The sequence below is a fragment of the Arabidopsis lyrata genome, assembly GCF_000004255.2.
Source record: "Arabidopsis lyrata subsp. lyrata unplaced genomic scaffold ARALYscaffold_2, whole genome shotgun sequence".
In the NCBI taxonomy this organism is placed as follows: domain Eukaryota; kingdom Viridiplantae; phylum Streptophyta; class Magnoliopsida; order Brassicales; family Brassicaceae; genus Arabidopsis; species Arabidopsis lyrata.
In genome coordinates, this window is record NW_003302554.1 from 18,566,136 (window position 1) to 18,588,080 (window position 21,945).

The 21,945-nt window shown below is 36.4% G+C and overlaps 4 protein-coding genes and 1 long non-coding RNA gene across 61 annotated transcripts; 2 read left to right on the forward strand and 3 right to left on the reverse strand.

The window, feature by feature from the left end:
- Positions 1 to 1,529: 1,529 nt before the first annotated feature.
- LOC110224163 (heat stress transcription factor A-4a-like) lies at positions 1,530 to 2,321 on the reverse strand. The gene is made up of 2 exons (XM_021034239.1): positions 2,073 to 2,321; positions 1,530 to 1,986 (listed from the first exon to the last, which is right to left on the reverse strand). The coding sequence occupies exons 1-2, from the start codon at positions 2,262 to 2,264 to the stop codon at positions 1,762 to 1,764; spliced, it is 417 nt and encodes a 138-aa protein (XP_020889898.1). The 5' UTR covers positions 2,265 to 2,321; the 3' UTR covers positions 1,530 to 1,761.
- A 1,991-nt stretch (positions 2,322 to 4,312) lies between these two features.
- Positions 4,313 to 12,165, reverse strand: LOC9325301. 50 transcript variants are annotated; one of them, XR_002333876.1, is made up of 7 exons: positions 11,728 to 12,164; positions 10,955 to 11,567; positions 6,544 to 10,756; positions 6,206 to 6,280; positions 5,434 to 6,130; positions 5,267 to 5,338; positions 4,313 to 5,179 (listed from the first exon to the last, which is right to left on the reverse strand). It is a non-coding gene; the product is annotated as an uncharacterized LOC9325301 (long non-coding RNA). The 50 variants fall into 50 exon arrangements; XR_002333874.1 differs by having other exon boundaries at positions 6,424 to 10,756; XR_002333869.1 differs by having other exon boundaries at positions 5,434 to 7,095; positions 7,168 to 7,210; positions 7,324 to 10,756; positions 11,728 to 12,162.
- A 1,080-nt stretch (positions 12,166 to 13,245) lies between these two features.
- LOC9325302 (serine/threonine-protein kinase AGC1-7) lies at positions 13,246 to 16,093 on the reverse strand. 3 transcript variants are annotated; one of them, XM_021036039.1, is made up of 4 exons: positions 15,448 to 16,093; positions 15,293 to 15,357; positions 14,304 to 15,204; positions 13,246 to 14,219 (listed from the first exon to the last, which is right to left on the reverse strand). In XM_021036039.1, the coding sequence occupies exons 3-4, from the start codon at positions 15,173 to 15,175 to the stop codon at positions 13,295 to 13,297; spliced, it is 1,797 nt and encodes a 598-aa protein (XP_020891698.1). In that variant the 5' UTR covers positions 15,176 to 15,204; positions 15,293 to 15,357; positions 15,448 to 16,093; the 3' UTR covers positions 13,246 to 13,294. The 3 variants fall into 3 exon arrangements, with proteins under 3 accessions (XP_020891698.1, XP_020891699.1, XP_020891697.1); XM_021036040.1 differs by having other exon boundaries at positions 14,304 to 15,046; positions 15,137 to 15,204; positions 15,293 to 16,093; XM_021036038.1 differs by having other exon boundaries at positions 15,293 to 16,093.
- A 78-nt stretch (positions 16,094 to 16,171) lies between these two features.
- LOC9325303 (UPF0678 fatty acid-binding protein-like protein At1g79260) lies at positions 16,172 to 17,191 on the forward strand. The gene is made up of 4 exons (XM_002887729.2): positions 16,172 to 16,424; positions 16,517 to 16,657; positions 16,724 to 16,792; positions 16,885 to 17,191. The coding sequence occupies exons 1-4, from the start codon at positions 16,257 to 16,259 to the stop codon at positions 17,008 to 17,010; spliced, it is 504 nt and encodes a 167-aa protein (XP_002887775.1). The 5' UTR covers positions 16,172 to 16,256; the 3' UTR covers positions 17,011 to 17,191.
- A 1,601-nt stretch (positions 17,192 to 18,792) lies between these two features.
- Positions 18,793 to 21,934, forward strand: LOC9323840 (YTH domain-containing family protein 2). 6 transcript variants are annotated; one of them, XM_021035638.1, is made up of 9 exons: positions 18,793 to 18,833; positions 19,563 to 19,633; positions 19,747 to 19,858; positions 19,948 to 20,018; positions 20,111 to 20,467; positions 20,568 to 21,041; positions 21,124 to 21,336; positions 21,433 to 21,576; positions 21,671 to 21,934. In XM_021035638.1, the coding sequence occupies exons 2-9, from the start codon at positions 19,574 to 19,576 to the stop codon at positions 21,761 to 21,763; spliced, it is 1,524 nt and encodes a 507-aa protein (XP_020891297.1). In that variant the 5' UTR covers positions 18,793 to 18,833; positions 19,563 to 19,573; the 3' UTR covers positions 21,764 to 21,934. The 6 variants fall into 6 exon arrangements, with proteins under 6 accessions (XP_020891297.1, XP_020891294.1, XP_020891291.1 ...); XM_021035635.1 differs by having other exon boundaries at positions 18,802 to 18,833; positions 19,544 to 19,633; XM_021035632.1 differs by lacking the exon at positions 18,793 to 18,833 and adding an exon at positions 18,854 to 19,145.
- Positions 21,935 to 21,945: the final 11 nt, after the last annotated feature.

The window sequence follows — 21,945 nt, forward strand, 5'->3', positions numbered from 1 at the left end:
TGTGATTGCGAATCTAGAGAAATTGGTAAGCAAGCATAAAATCTCCGAAATATCAACTACATTAAGTAATACAAATGATTTACTATTTAGATAAGGAATATGCTACTAATAAGGAGTGTTAGTGTAGTAATTATTTATTATATCCTTTATTTTCTCGATCTCTATAGCTAGCAAATGGAGAAAATCTTGATTGAATTTAGATTACATGTATTTTGATTAGAATTAAAATAAAAGATTTAGTATTTAGATAAGGAATATGCTACTAAGAAAGAATGTTAGTGTACTTATTAGTTTCTATGCCCAATATTTTCAAGATCACGTTCGCTATTAGGAATATTTTTGAGGGAGTTCAGTTGGGATTCACAACTAATAATCGAGATTTACAAACTAATTAATGTCAATTTTGATTTAATGTTGTAAGAGGAAATTTCGGAAATATCCGAAATTGAAACCGGGTCACTCGTTTTTTAAAAAAAACCCACCCAACCAATGGTATTCTTTGTAAATACATTCCAACTCCAGGATTTATTTGCTAAAAGTCATCCAAAAATGTATATATAGATGAATGATTTCAAAAAACTCAGCAATTATTTTCTTAAAAATTAGTAGTCTATTATATCCATAGGAAAATTGAACATTACTTCTTCAATAAACAAAATTTAATTATGTATTTACATATAAATTATTTCTTTTATTGGATAAAGATGTGGAATTTTGTTGATGAAGATGTGACTAAAGAAAAGTCCCACAAAGCTCCTTGTTTAGGACCAAAAAAAAAAACAGAGTTGTGTAAGTGGAAGTTTTCCTTATTTTTTTTAATAAACTAGGGCGAATCCGGGCTACGCCCAGATATATTTGATATTTGATACTTTAAAGTTTGTTAATTAAATGATTTGTTTTAATTTCTTTAGTATAGATAGTGAAAAATCTTATGATGTTGTATTTAACATTTTGTAGAGAAAACATATGATAGTATTAATCGTTTCATGATGAAGGCAGATTCGTCATTCCTTTTGGGCTCATCCAAGCATAGAGACAGCTTTTTTAAGGACTCACATGTGATTGGCCTTTCTATCTCAAACATACATTGAGATATGTTAAGAAACACGGATGCGTGGACAAAATCATAAAACTCTTTTTTTTTTTTTTTTTTTTGTCAATCAATCATAAAACTCTTAACTATGTCCTATTCCAAAGAATCCTCAAGTTCCTGCGAGCACAGGTGATCAGTGGAAGAAACGCAGGTTAAGGGATATGATGACAGTTTCACCAATTGCATTATATATAGCACAAGAAACTTTCTACCAAATATATAGCAAAGCTCCATTCATTAGGAGGAATATGAGCAAACACCAATCCACAAGACAGGATAAAGGTCTGGAATATGCAAAAGTAGTAGCACACCATCATTACCTGCCCCCAGAATGACAGATAGTAACCTTATGGTTTCTCTTTCGGAACGTGGACCATCTCTAAGAACAGGACAGCATCCATTAGGCACAAATAGCATTGCTAGGAACACCAGCAAAAACATAATGTCAAGCATACTTAACAGTTTCTATATCGGCCTCTACGAGGTTATCATCGAGTAGGATTACAGCCCATGTCAATCAATCGGAAGAGGTAAGAGGAAGGAAGGAAAACTACAGATTGAAAGAAAAGAAAGAAAAAAAACCATCAATTTTATTGACAGACTAAATTGTTATTGATAGAAACAATACAAGAGCTTATTTCAGTCATAAAAACGAAGAGATTTTTTGATCAGATTCTCAAGTGTTGCAAGCGATCCTCTACTTCCGCTTCATCAGCTTTAGCTTTGGCTGCAGCTTTGGCTTTCTTTTTCTTTGCTCGGCGTTTGGCTGCAAGTTCCTCAATCCTCTTCATCCCAGTTTTGAACATCATCTTCACCAAAAGCTCAGGTTGGCCTCTCACAAAATACTCATGTCCAAATTCCCATTGCTCTGACCCCTTAATTCTTCTAAAGCCCTGTCAACAACAACAAAAACAAGATGAGAGACGATTCCAAACTCGGAGATATAATCTTTGCATATATATACATATATAAAACTCACATAAAACTTGAGTTCGGTCATGAACTTCAAGTAATGTTTGCCAAATTCTATCGATTTCGGCAGAACCTCTCGGTGAAGCCCTTCCAGATTCCAAACGATGAAGCTATTGTTGCTCTTGCTCCACGAGATAATTGGATCCAATGATGGATCATCCACGACTTTGTATATCGTCTTGTAGAATGAACACAACATCACTTCAAATCAGAAATCGTGTAATTTGCACAAACGAATATCGTCGACCCCAGCCCTAATTATTCAGCTTTATTTATAGATGACGAACACATGCAATTGACGGTCACGATATGATCAAATTGTTTTCAGCGGTCAAGATTGAAATAACAACGTCGGTTTCACATGATTGCCATTTTTTATTTTTTGTCACGCAAGTTTCCTTTTTTTTTTTTTTTTTTTTTTTTTTTTTTTTTTTTTTGTATCTTGTATTCACTATCACCCTCCTATTATTTACCTTCTTTCGTTTCTGTACCCATTCTTTCACGTACTCTAACTCTTCTGTGCTGTTAATTATTTTTATTTTTACTTTTATCAGAGGACTTAACAGGAATCCTCTACTTGACCAAATTTAAACTTACTCGTCCCTTCACCAAGTTTCTTTGGGCTCCTATTGGGCTTTTTCTTACTTGGTTTCTAGTTTATTTCTCTTCTATTTATTTATTTTTGATATATATATATATATATATATATATATGTTTTTATTTATAAACAATTACAAATTCTGGAATTGAAATCATGTTTTATAAAATAAAATAAAAAATCCCCTCAAATCTAAATTAGTAAACCCGAATAAATAGGTTGGATAAAAGAAAAAATTATGGGCAAGAAAGATAAAAATTTCCCTAGAAATGTAAAGGCAATAAAGAGAAGTATTAAATTGTTTGAAAGCAACTAGATACAGTATAAATAGTCATTATCGACAATGTCATCAAGATCATGTGACATGTTGAGTCCTTCACTCTCTTTAGGTCAACCTCTCTCCATTCTCTCTAGTCCTCTTTGTTTTTGTTCTTGTTCTATGATAAACACAAAAACGTTTTAGGAGAGATAAATAAAGAAACTTATTTCTTACATTGATACTTGGATACTTTTACAACAATATCTCTGATCACACCTTCATACTTATATTGTAGTCTTTTTAATACTAACTACACACACTCACACTTACACCTTAAGCTTTTAGCTAGCTACAAATTATACACTTCATATCGAGCTCTAATAAAAAAATTAAATGAAACCAATTATCATAAAATAAAATTCTCTATAATGTAAAGACAACACAAAAAGGGTATACATAAATTGTTTGAAGAATTTTAGTCATTATACGTATATCAGTTGCTAAAAATATTCAAAGTCAATGTAATCAGGATCATGGCAATCGCCGTTAAAAATATTCAAAGTTTCTAGAATCCCAGCCGGAGATCAACCCTACTTTGGCCATAGCTTTTCTCCATGTTTCCACTGTCTTGGTATCAGGTCTCTTCTCGTGTTCAGCAAAGGCCTTGGCAAAATTTCCAGATTGTTTCTTCACATGTGAAGGATCAACTCCGAAGAAAACCGGTATAAGTTGGAGGCGTTGTTTCTTGTCGACGCAATCTGTAATATGAACAAGCTCTTGCAAACACCAGCGAGAGGTAGCGTAGTTCTCGGAGAGCACAACGACAGCAAATCTCGACTGTTCAATCGCTTCCAAGAGCGCCGGGCTGATGAAATTCCCTCGCTGGAGTTCTGTATCGTCACGGAAAGTGTGGATCCCATTGTCGGTGAGAGCTTTGTAGAGATGGCTGAGGAATCCTTTGCGTACATCTACTCCCCTGAAACTGAGGAACACATCGTACTTCCACAAACACCGTGACGCCGCCGCCGGAGAAACACCTCTGAAGGTTACATGATGCTGGAGCTGCGTTACTTCTTCTCTCTTGTGAAGAAGGTGAAGGAGACGTCGTATTCCTAAGCATACGACAATGAAGGAGAAAAAGCTGAGGACGAAAACCACAGCCATACAAAGAAAATGAGGAGATTCTTCGCAACTCATATTAGGGAAAATGTTGATTCGAATTCTTTAAGCTTTCTCAGAGTGTGGGACATTTGACTTTTTGCCGACATGGTTAATTAATGGACCACTAACTCAGCTGGCACATTAACTGATTAACTTCTTCTTATATGCTTTTTAGGCAAACACTAGTGAGACATGAAATTAAAAACCTTCACATCCGGACCAAACCAAACAACGGAAGCAACAATGGTATTGAGAATGAAAATTTATTCTAACAATATAGAATCATATACATCCAAGACTTTCAGACTCAACGGCTCCAAAGACTTCTGGAACAAGACTTCAATTCCCTCAGAGAATAAATTACATACAAAAGTCGATAAGTGAACAATATCACTAATCAAACAAACATTAATCATTTTCGGTCTACTCCAACCACAATGCTGCTTCCCATGAAAACTTCACAAACTACAACACCAGCGTAGACTTCAATGTGCGACAAACCAATATGAGCCTCCTCAAGGTTCGAACAATGACAAGTTGAGAAAACATCACTTGCGAAATTGTAGACGCCAAGTCAAAGCAACCACACGGCAGGGCCCATAACTGATCTAGGCAACTCTGAGTTAAACATAAAGGTACATCAGTAATTTCATTGAAACCGGCGTCAGTATGCAAACTTTGACCTGCAAGCAACATATTGCAATCAACTTCTTCACCAGCAGTAAGTTCACTCAATCATCTCTGACTAAACTAAGAACACTACGCAACGAGGCCACAAGTTTAAACCTCTCCCGAACTAAACCAACAACATGCGATCAATAATAGCAAACAACAATATAACAAGAGCAGACATTCATTTCATTTTTCACAACAAAACCGCCCAACCTCAAAAGTAAGGAGCATTATCACCAAAATAAAGACATTTTCTACCTTCAGTGAGTCCCCAAGAGGCCACAATACCAGCAAGTACGACTTATATTAATCACGTAAATAAAGACACATGGCATCCGTACCATATAGCAAACTCCCTTCAGTAGGTGGAATATGAGCAACACTAATCACCAACACAAGATAAAGGCCTGGAATAGTTCTGGCCCTGAAATTACAAATAGTGACCTTATGGTTTTCTATAACAACAAGACAATATTTTGCATAGATAGAAGTCCCAGAGTACTAGGAATACCAGTAAAAACTGATTTCCACATGTCGAGCCTTCCGCATCAGAGTTTGGTCAAATCTCGGGAAAGTGTCAAGACTTGCATCAAGTAATACATGAACCAGAGAAAAGCAAGGCCAGTAAGAACAAAAGCAAAAAAAGTAACAAGGAACGACTGGCAAATAAAAGCAAACCTCGAATACTGAAACAGCACAGACACTTCTGTAAGTGCTTCCCATGAAAAACAAGTTCAGGATTAAAAATCAACTTCAGTGAACAACTCCAAAGACAATGCTTCCCATGAAAACTTAACAAACTGCAACCAAAAAATAGGCTTCAATGTGCGACAGGGCAAATTAAGGTTCAAGAGATGAGGAGTTGAGGAAACATCACTTCCACAGTCGTAGAAGGTGAATAAAAGTAACCAGAACGGAGGTTATGTATTAGTGTCAGAAGACCATCAGGAATTTCAAGCAAGCCTTGACCTACAAGCCACATAACAGCTTATTTGCATAATCTAACCAATATGTATGTCCAAGGAAGAAAGGAACTAGGATTTGGAGGTAACAATCCAACAATATATTGCAATCGACTTCTTCACCAGAAGTAATGTCATTTTCTCAATTTTCACTGATTAACTGAGAGAACTGATTAACTGAGAGAATTCCCCAAGAATAATCCATGAGATTAAGCCTCACCTGAAATCCACTTATAACATATTACATCACCCAGACAAAATGATGTGAGGACTTCATTATCAAATGTCTACAAAACCATTAAACCAGCTACAACCCAGGAAGAAAGAAACCTCAGAAGTCAGAAGTAGGGAGGCATTATCATCAAAACCAAGAGGCTCTTCACCTTCTATGGGCCTGCCCTCAAGATTTCACACTACCAGCAAGAATCACATGTTATCAAAAATAAACAATGACATCTGTTCCATAGAATCACAAGATTCATTCCTACCAACTTCTGAGAACGACAACAAATCTGATGTCCCGCTAGCATTAATCATAACATTTCTAACAAGCGTGGAAGTACCTACAAAAACACTAAAGATCTCATTGTGGCAGTTTAATGACTAGAAGGCGCAAAACTGAGACATTGCTGCAAAACTGAGAATCATCAAAGGTACAAAAGACAAATCTTCAAATTGGTAGAACAAGTATGGTAGAGAAGTAAACCTACAGAGCTTCCACCATCACGGCCAACTAATCCCCAGAGACTATTAAACAGAAGAGAGACCAAAACACAAACGTTTACATAACAAAACCGAAGAGCAAACTCAGAATCTTCAGCGTTACCTTGTCTTGCTGGAGAAACAGACCAACACAAAAGTAATTGTACTGGATCCTCAATATCTACAGCGCATATATTTACCCTCACTGAGTAGCAAAAGACAATGCAACTAAAATAAACTCTCCGAAAAAAATTGCCTCGTAAAATCAGAAACAAGGAAGAAGATGGGACACCGTCAATTGAAACAATTCCTTGAGGCAACTCTGTATGGAGGTGAGGAATATTTCTGTTGACGGGAAACATCCAATGACAAGTACCAATCATGTCCCACTATCGCAGTCGAAAGCGCAGGAAAGGAAACACACTTCAAAATCCAGTTAGTATGAATCAACATATTGCAGAAAATTCAAGAAGGAAAGAGGAACAAATACCTGAATAACAACATGTCTAGCTTTCTGCATAAGAGGTGCGTAGACTTGAACAATCCTAACAGACTTGAAGATGTTCAATACAAAAACTACTTAGTACAAACCCAGTTAAAAGGAATTAGTGATTATCTTTAATCTGACTGCGAGTATACTGCCGAGGATCGGAGTAAAGTGATTAATGAAGAAATCCTGGAAAACACAATAAGACACACACAGGTGAAACAATAACACAAAAAGGAAACATACCAATAGAGATCATACCTTTAAGGCAACCAGTGAGAACCACAAAGCAATACCCAGTAACCTATAACAATAGAACAAATAGAGAGAGGCGTAATAACCACACATCAAGGAAACTCTAGCTTACTTCTCTTGAATACCCAGAAAATTATACCAATAGTAATTCACAAATGACACCTGAATCAACCAAAGATGGAACCTCTCCATTTTCATCCCTATTGAGGCAGCCTGTAAAACTGATTAGCTAAACTCCCGATGCACAAATACATGGGAATCTAGGCGAACAGGTCGAAGAAGAATTTTTCCTTGCATCTTCCAAATTCCTATATGAAGATAATGAATTCATATAGAAAGAGAAGATCTCAAGCCGAAGTGATTAGCATTTAGAGCATAAAATCAGAAATAGAGACATCTTCAAGGAAAAAACAAACACTGTAGATGAAAATTTCGAGGAAAACAAATCAAAATAGAACTTGCCTCCTTTGCATCCTCAACATACCCATAAACAAGGGGAGCGGAGCACTTCACATAAAAACAAGCCATCACTAATATAGATGTAGCATGAGAGATAACACCAACAGAGATAAAGGGGAAAGAATCTATTTAGTAAACCTGAGGCTTATCTCTTTTAGAACCTCGAATATCTATAACAAAAGACAGGGCCTTAGGCTTAAAACAGAAATGCGAACATCACTAGGAAGATCTACTTTTAACCTGAAACATCAAATAGCAAGTCATGTTGAAAACTCCCTGACGGTACAGTCCAAACCTCAGAAAGCCAACATTCAAAATCCACGGAGTATGTAAAAAAGAAAACAGATTGCTGAATTATCCCAAAGGGCATGAGAAACAAAAACCTGAAAAGACCACAGCCAAGCCTTCTACACCAGAGGAGCTCAGATATTTAACCTAAGATATTTGAAAACGTTAAGTACAAAAACTTACTTAATAGGACAAGACATAAGAACAGACTCGTTTGGAAGGAATATATGATCATCTTTCAAGTGTGTACACAGCAGAGAAACGGAGTGAAGAGATTTGTGAAGAAAATCTAGGAAACACAGACACAGAGGACAAATCATAGCTCACCAAAAATAGCCAATATTAGATAAATCAATTTATAAGAAAAAGGTGTATAGGAAGTAACCAGAAACACAAAATTATACTCAAACCATCCTTCCACCCATGCCTTGACTTCTACACAGTAGAGAAATGGAGTGAAGTGATTGGTGAAGAAAATCTGGGAAACAAACACAGGACAAATCATACCTCACCAACAGTAGCCAATATAAGATAAAACAATCTATAGGAAAAAACGTGTATAGATGAGAAGTAACCAGAAACACAAAATTATACGAATACCATCTTTCCCTCCCACAATGCCTTGACCTCTACGATCTAAATCAAAAATTTCTCCAACAGTTAGAAAAGAAAAACATCAGGTAATTAGAAACCCTAAAAATAAAACAAAGGAGATAAGACACCGCCAAAGAGGTAACAGGAAACCACGACAGATCAAAGACATCTTTCAAAATAATCTCAGACAGAACTAGCCTTCTTTGCATCCTCAAAAAACCTAAAAGAAGGGGGACACTTAACATAAAAAAAAACATCGTCACAAGCATATGACAGTAGGATCAAACCCTCTAAAGATTTAACATACATCACCAGAGAGAAAGGGGGATAGACCAGTTAGCCAGGGAGTATGTTAGAACAAACATATTGCAACAGATCCCGGAGGCAAAGAGGAACGGAACCTGAATAAACCACATGAGAGGAGCTAAGACATGTTAGTACTGAGAAACTTGAAGTCGTTCTATAGAAAAAAAACTTATAAAAAGGACAAGATATAAGAAAAAACTCGTTTGGAAGGAATATATAATCATCTTTCACTTGAATGTGTACACGGCAGAGAAACAAAGTGAATTGATTGATGAAGAGAATCTGGAAAACGCAACAAGACACAAAGGAAAAAATCATACCTCACCAACAATAGCCAATATTAAATAAATCAATTAGAAGGCAAACAAAGGTGTATAGATGCGAAGAAACCAGAAACACCAAATCATACTCAAACCATCCTCCCTCCAACAATGCCTTGAACATCTACGACCTAACATGGAAATTTCTCCAAAAAATCAGAAAAGAAAAGAAATCTGGTCATCTAAAAATCCTAAAAAGGAAGCATAGGGAAAGAAGAAACCGCCAAAGAGGTAAAAGGGAGCGACGACAGATCAACACGTCCTTCAAGATAAACACAGACAAAATAGAACAGAGGTAATTGTGGTTGTAAACAGGGAAAATAAAAAAGCACGAGAAATCAGAAGAAACCTAAATAATTGACAGACAAAAGAGATATTTCTCAGAGCAATTGAGGTGCCTCGACGATCTTGCATCAAAGAGAGATGATATTTTCGATTATATAGAAGAAAAAAATCGGCATAGGAATTAAAAATTGGGAATAGAAGGACAGAAGTTCCATCATCACTAGGAAGATCTAATTTTAACCTGAAACATCAAATAGCAAGAAATGTTGAAAACTCCCTGATGGTACAGTCCAAACCTCAGGAAGCCAGAGATAGATATCCTAAGATATTTGAAAACGTTCAATACAAAAGCTGATTAAAAGGACAAGACATAAGAACAAACTCGTTTGGAAGGAATATATGATCATCTTTCAAGTGTGTACACATCAGAGAAACGGAGTGAAGTGGTGAAGAAAATCTGGGAAACACAGACACAGAGGACAAATCATACCTCACCAACAATAGCCAATATTAGATATAAAACAATCTATAGGAAAAGGTGGATAGATCAGAAGTAACCAGAAACACAAAATTATACTCAAACCATCCTTCCCTGCCACAATGCTTTGACCTCTTAAACGGAGTGAAGTGATTGGTAAAGAAAATCTGGGAAACACAGACACAGAGGACAAATCATACCTCACCAGCAATAGCCAATATTAGATATAAAACAATCTATAGGAAAAGGTGGATAGATCAGAAGTAACCAGAAACACAAAATTATACTCAAACCATCCTTCCCTGCCACAATGTTTTGACCTCTTAAACGGAGTGAAGTGATTGGTAAAGAAAATCTGGGAAACACAGACACAGCGGACAAATCATACCTCACCAACAATGGCCAATATTAGATAAAACAATCTATAGGAAAAAAAAAGTGTATAGATGAGAAGTAACCAAATACACAAAATTATACTTAAAACCATCCATCCCTCCCACAATGCCTTGATCTCTACGATTTAAAACGAAAAACATCAGGTAATAGGGAAATTCAAAACCCTAAAAATAAAACAAAGGGAGATATAAGACACCGCCAAAGAAGTAACAGGGAGCCACGATAGATCAAAGACATCTTTCAAAACAAACTGAGACAGAACTAGCCTTCTTCGCATCCTCAAAAACCCTAAAAGATGGGGGACACTTCACAAATAAAAACATCGTCACAAGCATATGAGAGTAGGATCAAACACTATACATAGATTTAACATACAACAACAGAGAGACCGAGAAATAGACCAGTTAACCAGGGCGTATGTTAGAACAAACAGATTGCAACAGATCCCGGAGGCAAAGAGGAACAAAACCTGATAAACCATATGAGAGGAGCTAAGACATAGCAATACTGAGAAACTTGAAGACGTTCAATAGAAAAACTACTTACAAAAAAGACAAGCTATAAGAAAAAAACTCGTCTGGAAGGAATATATGTTCATCTTTCATCTGAATGTGTACACAGCAGAGAATCTGGAAAACACAACAAGACACAGAGGACAAAATCATACCTCACCAACAATAGCCAATATCATAACTCAGGTGATATAAGAACTCTAAAAAAGGAAGCAGAGGTAAAAGGGAGCGACGACAGATCACACGCATCCTTCAAGATAAACAGAGACGAAATGGAACAGAGGTAGGGAAAATAAAAAAAGCTGTAGCACGAGAAATCAGAAGAAACCTAAATCGATGATAGACGAGAAGAGATATTTATCAGAGTAATCCCGGTGCCTTGACGATCTGCATCAAAGAAAGATGATATTTTTCGCTTATACAGAAAAAAATCGGCATAAGAATTAAAAATTGGGAGTAGAAAGACAAAAGATCCTAAGAAACCGCATGACAAGGATCAATCAAAGCCATCACCGATCAATCATAGCATCCTCCACAATCTAAATCTAAATCAACAATAAAACGAGAAGCAAATAACATGGATTAGAACAGACCACTCGATGCAATTTAGAAACCAACCCCTAGAAGAATAAATAATCAGTGAAATGAGAAAACTCAGAAGCGAGAACGAGGATCGGATCAAAATTCGCTTGAAGACATATCGTAGAGAAAACGCGTGACAAAAATCCAGAAAAACAATCACCGATCGATCATAGCATCATCCACAATCTACAACAACAGAACGAGAAGTAAACAAGTAAAAGACGAAAATTCAGAATCGATGATCGGATCGTAATTAGCTTCCAAAAAACCTTCGAGACGAATAAGAAACGTAGAGAAGAAAACAAAAATCAGAGACGCGTAAAGAGAAAAAAAAAAAAAAAAAAACCTGAAGACCTAGTAGCGTAGAGAATACCCGTGACAACGATCCATAAAAGACATCACCGAACGATCAAATCATCAAACCACAATCTAGAATAACACAGGGAAAAAGTAAATCGCATGAACATAAAAAGCCATCGATGCTTTAGAAACAAACCCTAGAAAAATAAATTATCCATGGAAAGTGAAAATCCAGAAGTAGGAACGATGATCGATTCAAAAAAAATCAGAGACGCGTTTAGAAGAATATCCCCAGCGACCGTGTAGAGAAAACTATTTAGAGCAAGGAAGATGTGGTTAGAGATGAACATTGAGAAAGAGAAGAGCATTATTTATAGATGAGGTATGAAAGAAATTGACGGTCTAGATTTGATTATGTAAATTTCAACGGTCAAGATTAAAACTTTATAAAGTCGGTAGTCAAACAACTTTGACTTTTGTCCAGCTGGCGTTCGTTGACTGCTTTTTCCCTTTTTTCAACACGCATTTCCTTTTTTTTTTTTTTTTTTGGTGTGAACACGCATTTCCTTTTTGCTATTATAGATGATGATTAGATTCTTTTCTATTTCCTTTTTGCTATCATGGCCGGCCCAACTAGATATATCAAAATGTTTGGGCCTTGGCGCCTGAATTATCACACGCGAATTCTTGCAACAAGTGATGGTGATGGAGCCCCGGTGAAAGGCTGACGGAAGTGATGGTGAGAGCTGATATGAGAAGGATTCAAGTGAAGATTCTGTTTAGGCATCGAAGAAGACAAAGTCAGAAAAAAAAAATATATATATATATAAACGTCTGAAGAGGATAGATGTGGGACTCGATCTCTGGTTCGGGGTGGTTAGTTTAGCACATATATTACCACTTGACTACAGCAATACGTTCGTATAGGTTTGAAAAGATATTGTATATATATACGTAAACACAATTGGTTAAGTTTTAACCCTAGTTAGCGACTCCGGGCCGTTAACGCGGAGGTACGAATCTACCAAAATTTTAAAAACAAAGTATTTAAAAGACAACAACAAATAAAAGTAGGCATTTTTATTCCAATTTTAAAACTACACGTATTAAACGGCCAAATAAAAAATAAATGACGGTTTTTTCGGGTTTTTTCCCAATTTTGTTTTCCTAACTTTATTTTATTTTTAAAATTAAATATGGTTAGTTGACCCCAAAAATATATATTTTAATCTGGTTGATGACCAAAAAAAATTGAAGCATGGTTTTATTGGTGAGATAACAGCAGTTGTCTTGTTGAAAAGAGAGATAACAGTTGACCTAGCCCAGTTCAGAAAACAAAAAAAAAAGCAATTGACCGATCCGCATTTTTTTCTAAAAATACATGAATTAATTTTCGACTCGAAATTTGAATTGATACTTTTAATTTATATACAGTTTTGCAAATAGTGAAAATGAAATCATAATTTATATATACACTTCATATCGAGCTCTAATAAAAAGGTTGAATAAAACCAATTATCATAAAATAAAATTCTCTATAATGTAAAGACAACAACAAAAAGGGTATACATAAATTGTTTGAAGAATTTTAGTCATTATACGTATATCAGTTGCTAAAAATATTCAAAGTCAATGTAATCAGGATCATGGCAATCGCCGTTAGATTTGTTATCACCACCGCCGACACTGCTGCAACCACCTCCGGCACCGATATTGTTCTTCTTTCCGCCGCCGTCAACAGCCGCCATAGACTCTTTATCCTTGCTTGCGTAACACGAAAAATCCACCGGTTCTGGTACATGCGGCGGCGTTGCACTCCGAATCAGCGCCCAATTCACACCTTCGAAAAACGGATGCTGCTTGATCTCCGTCGCGCCACGTTTGTAAGCGATTCGTTTTTGTGGTTCTTTAACTAATAATCCTTTGATGAGATCTCTCGCCGCCGAGCTCACATGAGGAACCTCAGGGAATCTTAAAGCTTGTCCGATCACGTTGTGAAGCGTTGCACGGTTTCCTTGTCCTTTAAACGGCGTCGCTCCATAGAGAAGCTCGTAGATGAAAATTCCGAAGGTCCACCAATCTACGGCGCTTCCGTGTCCTTCACCACGGATAATCTCCGGTGCTAAATACTCGTGTGTTCCGACGAATGACATTGATTTGACGTTCGTTGGCTCCGCCATGAGTTCTGGCATGGATCCGTTAACGAAGAGTCCGAAATCCGATTTCGCTTTTCGATTCCTCTTCGACGACTGTAAAATCCGCGGGAAGAATGTTGACGGTTGGATACAACCTTGCACCGCCGCGTCCTCGTCGATTAGACCTACAGGCCGACTGCTTCCGCTTCCGCCGCCGGCGGCGTGAACAGAGGATGATTTGACGAGGGTTGGACTGACTGAACATCGGAGGGATAAATCGAAATCGGAGAGCATAATGTGTCCGTCGTCTCTGACTAGAACATTTTCTGGCTTCAAGTCACGGTAAACAATTCCGAGCATGTGCAAGTACTCCAATGCCAATAGCACTTCAGAAGCAAAGAATCTGTAAGAGAAAAAGAAAAAAAAAAAAAATGTCGATAGAGTTGTCTTTTGTGCTACTTACTGCAGTAAATTTGATTTCCCTAACCTTGCGGCGTCCTCTGTGAAACATTTGTTTGGTTGCTTCTGTCTCAAGGAATAGAGATTACCACCACCACAAAACTCCATGACTAAGCAATAGAACTTATCTGTTTCAAAATGCGAGTATAGAGTGGGCAGGAAGGGGTGATCAAGCTGAGACAAGATCTCTCTCTCTGTTTGAGCACGCAACAGCTTGTTCCTGCTAGCTAAGGAAGCTTTGTCCATCACTTTCATGGCGAAATAGGTGTTGGTTCCTCTTAGCTCGACTAGGTAAACACTCCCAATGTCTCCATAACCGAGCCGTTTAAGTAGCCGAAAATCGCTGATCCCGAGCTGGACTCCTTTGGAGGTCAACATATTGACAGCATCCCACCTAATGTCACCACCTGTGTGTGGCTTAGAGGGATTAGAGGAAGTGCTCTCAATGCTGTTGCTTCTTGAACTCATATTGCTATTGTTGTTACTGTTGTTGTTGCTTGGTTTGGTGTTTAGGTTTGATTGTGACTCGGCCATGCTGGAACCAGGTGAGGATGGGATTTTTGGACTAGGGATTGGACGGTGATGATTACTGAACCCAGCTGGCTCTGGTTTTATAAGATTATCCATCTTCTTGGGATCGAACAATGGCCTTTGTTGCATCTCTTTACGTGGTTGTGGAGTTTGATGAACAATATCTAACGGTGGATAATTGGAACTCGTTGTATGATGAGTTGATTCTTTTGGCCCCAAGGACGAGACATGGTGACTTGGCTGCACAAGAAAAAGAAAAAGAAAAGATAAGATCTCAAACTGCAAGTAGGTATGAAAATTCCATTCATTATCAAGACTAGACTCGTATACCTCTGAAGAGTCAAGCTTCTTTCCGGGCTTCGTTAACATCGCCAGCGAGTCTCCCAAATCAGAGAAACCTGTTTCAATGTAGAAAGATTAAAGTTTTTTTGTTAAAAAAAAGGGTCAATATGGGTTGAGTTCCTTTATCATATATGGGGACATTACTTGGTGTCACGAATGTTAAAGCCCTTCCTCATATCTTGTGAATAGAATCTAGCAAAAGGATTGGTCTGCACGTCGAGGTACGTATGTATATATAGTTATTGTTTTTGGCAGGGAAAATTAAAAAGAAATGGAGCAGAAGATTGCAGCATTTTTACCTTCCACGTCTGAAGTTTTCGGAAGCCATTAAGGATTTTGAGCAAATATTTTACAAGGAAAAAAAAAAACTTCTATATCTTATTGATTAGTTTTTAAGATTATGGTGTGTGTTTCTTTTTTTTGTTCAATTTTGTTTTTTTGGTGAACATAGGAGTTTGTCTTGAAAGGAAGAAAGAAGGTGGAAATTAGGGAAAAAGACAGTGATTAATTAAGAAAAGAGAGGAAAAGAAATGGATGGAGAAAAAGTATCTTATGAGTTCCAAAGAAAGTGGAGAAGTGGAGGGAGGAAATGGTCTGAATTTCAAGACAAAGGAAATTGTGATGTCCCCTTAATTATCTCTTATATCTTTCTATATATATTTTTCTTCACCCAACAAAAATAATCAAATTAGTTTGCTATGAATAGTATCTTATATCAATTGGTGTATCAATGATTCAATGCTTTCATAGATATTAATCCTTGAATTAAATATATTTTCACAACAGAATATCCTTTAGATAGTATACATAAACATAATTACCCCTAAACACTAATCATAGAACACCTCTATCTGTTTTTAGTTCTTGAGTCCACAATTTGTTTAATGTTTTTCAACGAACCCACCATTTATGTCAAGTTCGAATGTACAATGTATCATCAAAAAAATAATTAAGTGAAAAATACGAGTGAATTCATTATAGCGATTTTTTTTAAAAAAAGTTTAGGCCCAGTGGCCCAGAACATAGCCTAATATTATTGGGCCTGTAGCCAGCTTTAGCATATTAACCAATCATCACGCGAGTCCAGAGAAAATTGCTATTGGCGGCGATGAACCAGCTGCAAGAAGTCGAAAACCCACGGCCAATTCCGGTGCACCCTTTCGTAGCGCCGTTGTCGTATCTACTGGGAACTTGGAGAGGACAAGGAGAAGGTGAATATCCAACTATACCTTCTTTCCGCTACGGCGAAGAGCTCCGTTTCTCACATTCCGGCAAGGTAAACAATCAGATCTCCGATTCATCATCACCTAGATCCAATAATTGAGTGGATAGATTCGAGATCGCTTACTGTCACTGTTGTTTGTGTAGCCGGTGATATCGTATACGCAAAGGACATGGAAATTGGAATCAGGAGCTCCGATGCACGCCGAGAGTGGTTACTTTCGTCCAAATCCAGATGGTTCCATTGAAGTCGTCATTGCTCAGAGCACAGGTCTCGTCGAAGTCCAGGTAAAATCCAAATTTCCCATAGATCTTCCAAAATCATGTCTTATGTATCTGATTCTCTGATCTCAGAAAGGAACATACAATGTTGATGAACAATCAATCAAACTCAAAAGTGATCTCGTGGGAAACGCATCAAAGGTTTAAGATGAATTTTCTTAGATTTTAATTCAATTCCTCTGTCTCTGCTCACTTCTTCTAATTGGTGACTTTGGTTTTGTCTTCTCCAACAGGTGAAGGAGATAAGTAGAGAATTTCAATTGGTTAATGGAAAACTATCGTACGTGGTTCATATGAGTACAACCACCACAAACCCTCTTCTTCATCCACATCTCAAAGCTATTCTCGATAAGCTTTGAATCCCGTTCCTGTGAAATCGAAACCTGCCAATTTCTCACGCCCGATTTAATGCTTTTGTCTGTACAATCACACTGTAACAACATTTCTACTCTTTGTATGATTTTGGTTTATGTTTTGTTTTGTTTTTGTAAGCAGCAGAATTAAGAAGATGATGACAATTACAAGAAAGTTAATTGGGCTTTTCTTGATAACAGTGGAGAGGCCCATTCGATGGCTTTTCGTCAAAACAGTAAATAGGCCCATTAGTGCCTGTCTTATAAAATAAGGCCTAATACGTACAAATTTCAATATTAATGATATTCTAATTGACTACAATAACTTTCAATAATTACAGCATTGTCCCAATATTTATTTTCTTTTTATACCATTGCAAATGCATTTTAGAAATTATAAGGTGAACACCCAAGTTATCATCGATGCAAAGTCAACAGATTAAAGTAAGATTAAGTCACTACAATTATATAGATTTGGTGTAATAATTGTAGATGCAATCTTATAAACTTATATTATACATACGTAATCACAAATAACCACAGAAATTTAATACAAAAATATAATAAAAGACGGAAAAGATAAGAAAAACAAAATAAAATCATATAGATGTGAAGCAGACACGTTTAGGCCACGGCAATGACAAAACGTGGCACCTTGTAATTCTCTTAAGCTCCATAAATTTGGATTATTGTATTAAATAGTTTCATATGGTGTTTCTTTTCTTTTTGGGCTATTTGGCTTCTTATGTGGTGTTGACAATTAGTACTATACTTGATCCCTAAGCAATATCTACTTTGGATATAATACAAATGGAGAAAAAAAAACAACCCTTTTATTCAAATATAGTTATGTAAGGTGAAGCTGTATCTATTAGTCCCAATCTAATAGAGAGAAATTAAATTGTTAGGAGTTTTCATTTTCAAGGATAGTTAAAAACTTCGGGATGTCTTTTATATGAGTTTAGATCTGGATTTTGGTGGGGAACATAAGAAATATAGATCCAATATGTAAGTGTACACAAATGAATAGGCCACTTGACACCTAATGATACAATTTTTTTTTCTTCTAAAAACTCAGATTGCAATAATGGAACCATATCAATAGTATGAGATCTCAATCTACAATCTTAAATAACATTTTTAAAAACTAAAAATCCAACAACTGTAGCGTATAGGAATTGTTCATCTCTTTTCATCAAAGAATATTTTTAATTTTATTACAAAAGAGCAATTAATTAATATGGTTGAGAAAACTTTTTAAAAAGTGGCAAAACTCATCGAATAATAAATCATTTCTAATGCAAAATATAGTTTTTTTTTTGTGTGGCATTGCTCGGACTCGAGGATACATGGAGAGAGAGAGAGAGGCAGAGTCAAATCCATATATTTTCAACTATCTTACATTATATTCTGTGCTTTTTATAGTTTGCCCGACCATAAGAACTGGTCCTAACTTTCATTTTTTTCCATAGAATAGTATATATATATAGAATTAATTGTGTTAGTTAATGCCAAATTAAGATTCTCTTTTTTTAATAACTTTTTGAAGAAGCACTTTGAAGAGAGTTGTGTTAAGAATAGATTCCAGATGGAAAAGTTGGCAAGAAAAGATGTTTTAGTTTTTTGCCTTGTCGTCTAATCCAACGGTCAATCTTCGTTCATATCAAGAATCCATGACGTGGACCATTCTCTTCCCTCCATCTGTACCTCTTCTCAACCTCTTTTTTAATTTCTATTTTTTTTATATATTTGCATCTAAAATAAATAAGAAGGATTGCAAAAGAAAAAAGGAAAAAAAAAAACTCTGTTCTTCTTCCTTCTTCTTCTTCGTAAGCCATTTACCATTTCTTCTCTCTCTCGTCTCTCTGTTTTTCTTTGTTACGTATCTGTACTTTGTTTTCAAACATAAAAATAAAAGATATCTTTTGTTGATGTTTTCTTCTTGAAGATTTTCTACAGCTATTTTTCTTTTCCTAATTAAATAATTCTTGAGAATTTCAAAACCCTCTGCAAAACAGATAATTCGAGTTTTGGTTTCTTCATCTGTGTTTTGATTTTTTCGTCTTTTTGTCTTAACACATAAATTTCTTTTACTACTTCTTCGTAGATGACTTCTCATGTTCCAAAACATCCTCGTAAATGTACTCTTTCTTTCTCTCTTTCGCGCACACACACACACGTGTTTAATCTGTGTTGTTCTTACAAGTCTTTTTAACTTTTGCGCTTGACCTTTATCTGAATCCTGTGTGTGTGTAAATATATATATATCTGTTTCTTGTGATTAGACTCATATGTCTTATCTTCAATAATAACCTATAAATATATATAAATCAGTCACGCCTAGTTGTTAGTTTTTTTATCGGTACGACTAAATATTCAGACATCAGTTCACGTTTCAAACCTGTCTCTTCACATCGTTAAGAAAATAAAGCCATTAAAAAGATTACTTACTAATGTTTGTGTCTACTTTATACATACATATGTCCATGTATTGATCTTGTTTCTTTGTTGATTTCAAAATCTGATCTCTTTGGGAAAGTTTGTTTAATTTGTTTCAGCCATTGAAGATATGGTGAAGAATCTTAAAGTGGATCCTCTTGCTAAGGTCACTGCCTCCACCACTTCCATGGTAATTGAAATTCTCTCTTCTCTGTTAATTACAGATGATTGATTTTTTTTTGGGTTCTTAGGATGATTTCTCAGTATGTGTTTTTGTGTTCCTGTTGTTTTGAAACATTAAAGGTTTCTGCAAAAGAGAATAAGAATCAGTCAGAGCCATCATATTATGAAACTCTGGAGACATATCAAGGCCTGCCTTGTCCTTATGGAGGCTACTATGGATTCTACTATCCAGGTGTTGCTTCTTTTCACACAATGATAATATATAATATATTTCAATTCTGTTTTTGATGTTCATAATTCTGAATTAACGTGCTTTTACAGGTCTTGATGGTTCAGTTGGTGAAGTAAAGGATAATGGATACTATGGTTATGGAACAGAAGTTCAGTACCCGGTAATCAAAACTTCCTTGTCAAGAAAAGAATGAATTACTCACGCGGTGACTCGAGCTTTTTAACTAACCATTTTCTTGATCTTAATTTTAAGGTTCTGCAAGGAGAAAATGGATCTTTGATCTACTTGATGCCAGGGTTTCAATCTTATGATGCTAGTCAAACTTATATGCCTATAAGCCCGGTTGGTGTATCGAGTCAAGCACTTCATTCGCCGATGTATGCAGCTCAAGGTTATTATCAGAACCAATTTGGTTATGGAGACGTTGCATCACCGACCTATTTATGGGACCCTGTTGGAGACAAGTATGTGTATGGTGTTGCTTCAAATACCCCACCCTTGAAACAGAACATATCTTCTTCAAGTCATAATCACAACAATTATTACTCGAAGAGCAAGAACTCCTTCACGGGTCACGGCATGGGAGATCGTCCTAAAACACCGCGAAAAGTAATATTTTCCCTCGTTAATTCTCCTCTCTTTCGCATTATCTGAAGAGATTTGACTCATCTGTTTCTTTGTTTTTGGGTTGATGCTATTGGCATAACAGAACAGCTATGCTCCACTCCCACTGCATAACCAAGAAAGAGGTCGCATTGCTTACCCGATGGACCCGGTAAAGAAAAAGTCTGGAGCTTTAAATCGGGATGAAACAGAGAAGGCGAAAGCGAGGAACAAAGAAAATGGTAATAGCGTAAATGACTTAGCAAACGGTCAAAATCATATTACCAATGGAGAATGTGAATCTTGTTCGTTGGATGCTGAAGGGAATGAAAGAAGTAACGGTGTTGGTTCTGTGATCAGAAGGGATCAATATAACCTCACCAGCTTTCAGACCAAATACGAGGAAGCAATCTTTTTTGTGATAAAATCGTATAGCGAAGACGACATACACAAGAGCATCAAGTACAATGTCTGGTCTAGTACTCTCAATGGGAACAAGAAGTTAGATAGTGCATATCAAGAATCTCAGAAGAGGATTGCAGACAAAAGTGGAAAGTGCCCGGTTTTCCTATTCTTCTCGGTATGCAAATAGGATTTTTCGCTATATTCATATTCATCGTTGCGACGTCTTCTTGGTCTCTGATCGGTTTACTTGGATTCAGGTGAATGCAAGTGGCCAATTCTGCGGTGTAGCTGAGATGATGGGACGAGTTGATTATGAGAAAAGCATGGAGTTCTGGCAACAAGATAAGTGGACTGGCTATTTTCCGGTCAAGTGGCACATCATCAAAGATGTTCCAAATCCGCAATTACGACATATCATACTAGAGAACAATGAGAACAAGCCTGTTACCAATAGCAGAGACACACAAGAGGTAGGTAACATAGTTTTTTTATAGGCTTAAGAAAGGGAATCATTATCAAGAGCTAATTTCATCTCATACTGTTTAAACACTGTCCTTCATATGTAGGTGAGGTTGCCACAAGGGAATGAAGTGTTGAACATCTTCAAGAACTATGCAGCAAAGACATCTATATTAGATGATTTTGATTTTTATGAAAACAGAGAGAAGGTTATGGTACAGAAGAAGCTAAGGTTCCCTCCGGTATTAAAGGTCTTGAATTTCTCCTCTTTATGTCTCTCAATCATCCTCTTTTAGTTCTATGTATTGTATTCTAACGAGAATGATCTTATGTCTTTGATTACAGAAGAAAGAAGAAGACTTGGTTGCTGATTTTAAAACAATGGCGATATCTAATACAGTCGAGGGAAACACAGAGTTACCGGGGACAGTGAACTAACTAGAAGAACATGTAGTGTTTTTGGTTTGGTTCTTTTGTTAAGGATCAATATAAACCGTCCGATTGTTTCGGATTGCTTTGATTTTATTACAAGCGAGTTGGCTTCTTGTTGTATTGTTTCGTTGTATGGTGTAATGTTGGGTTTTTCTTCACCTTTTTTTTTTTGGTTTTGTGAATTTGTG

Excerpts from the sequence above, each read along its gene's own strand:
- LOC9325302 (XM_021036039.1), bottom strand. The coding sequence starts at position 15,175 with ATGTTAACGAAGCCCGGAAAGAAGCTTGACTCTTCAGAGGTATACGAG. Across the intron at positions 14,220-14,303 it reads TTCACAGAGGACGCCGCAAG|ATTCTTTGCTTCTGAAGTGC; the intron begins GTTAGGGAAATC and ends TTTCTCTTACAG.
- LOC9325303 (XM_002887729.2), top strand. The coding sequence starts at position 16,257 with ATGAACCAGCTGCAAGAAGTCGAAAACCCACGGCCAATTCCGGTGCAC. Across the intron at positions 16,425-16,516 it reads GTTTCTCACATTCCGGCAAG|CCGGTGATATCGTATACGCA; the intron begins GTAAACAATCAG and ends TTGTTTGTGTAG. Across the intron at positions 16,793-16,884 it reads TCGTGGGAAACGCATCAAAG|GTGAAGGAGATAAGTAGAGA; the intron begins GTTTAAGATGAA and ends CTTCTCCAACAG.
- LOC110224163 (XM_021034239.1), bottom strand. The coding sequence starts at position 2,264 with ATGTTGTGTTCATTCTACAAGACGATATACAAAGTCGTGGATGATCCA. Across the intron at positions 1,987-2,072 it reads TGACCGAACTCAAGTTTTAT|GGCTTTAGAAGAATTAAGGG; the intron begins GTGAGTTTTATA and ends TGTTGTTGACAG.
- LOC9323840 (XM_021035632.1), top strand. The coding sequence starts at position 19,112 with ATGACTTCTCATGTTCCAAAACATCCTCGTAAAT. Across the intron at positions 19,146-19,562 it reads TCCAAAACATCCTCGTAAAT|CCATTGAAGATATGGTGAAG; the intron begins GTACTCTTTCTT and ends AATTTGTTTCAG. Across the intron at positions 21,337-21,432 it reads ATAGCAGAGACACACAAGAG|GTGAGGTTGCCACAAGGGAA; the intron begins GTAGGTAACATA and ends CTTCATATGTAG.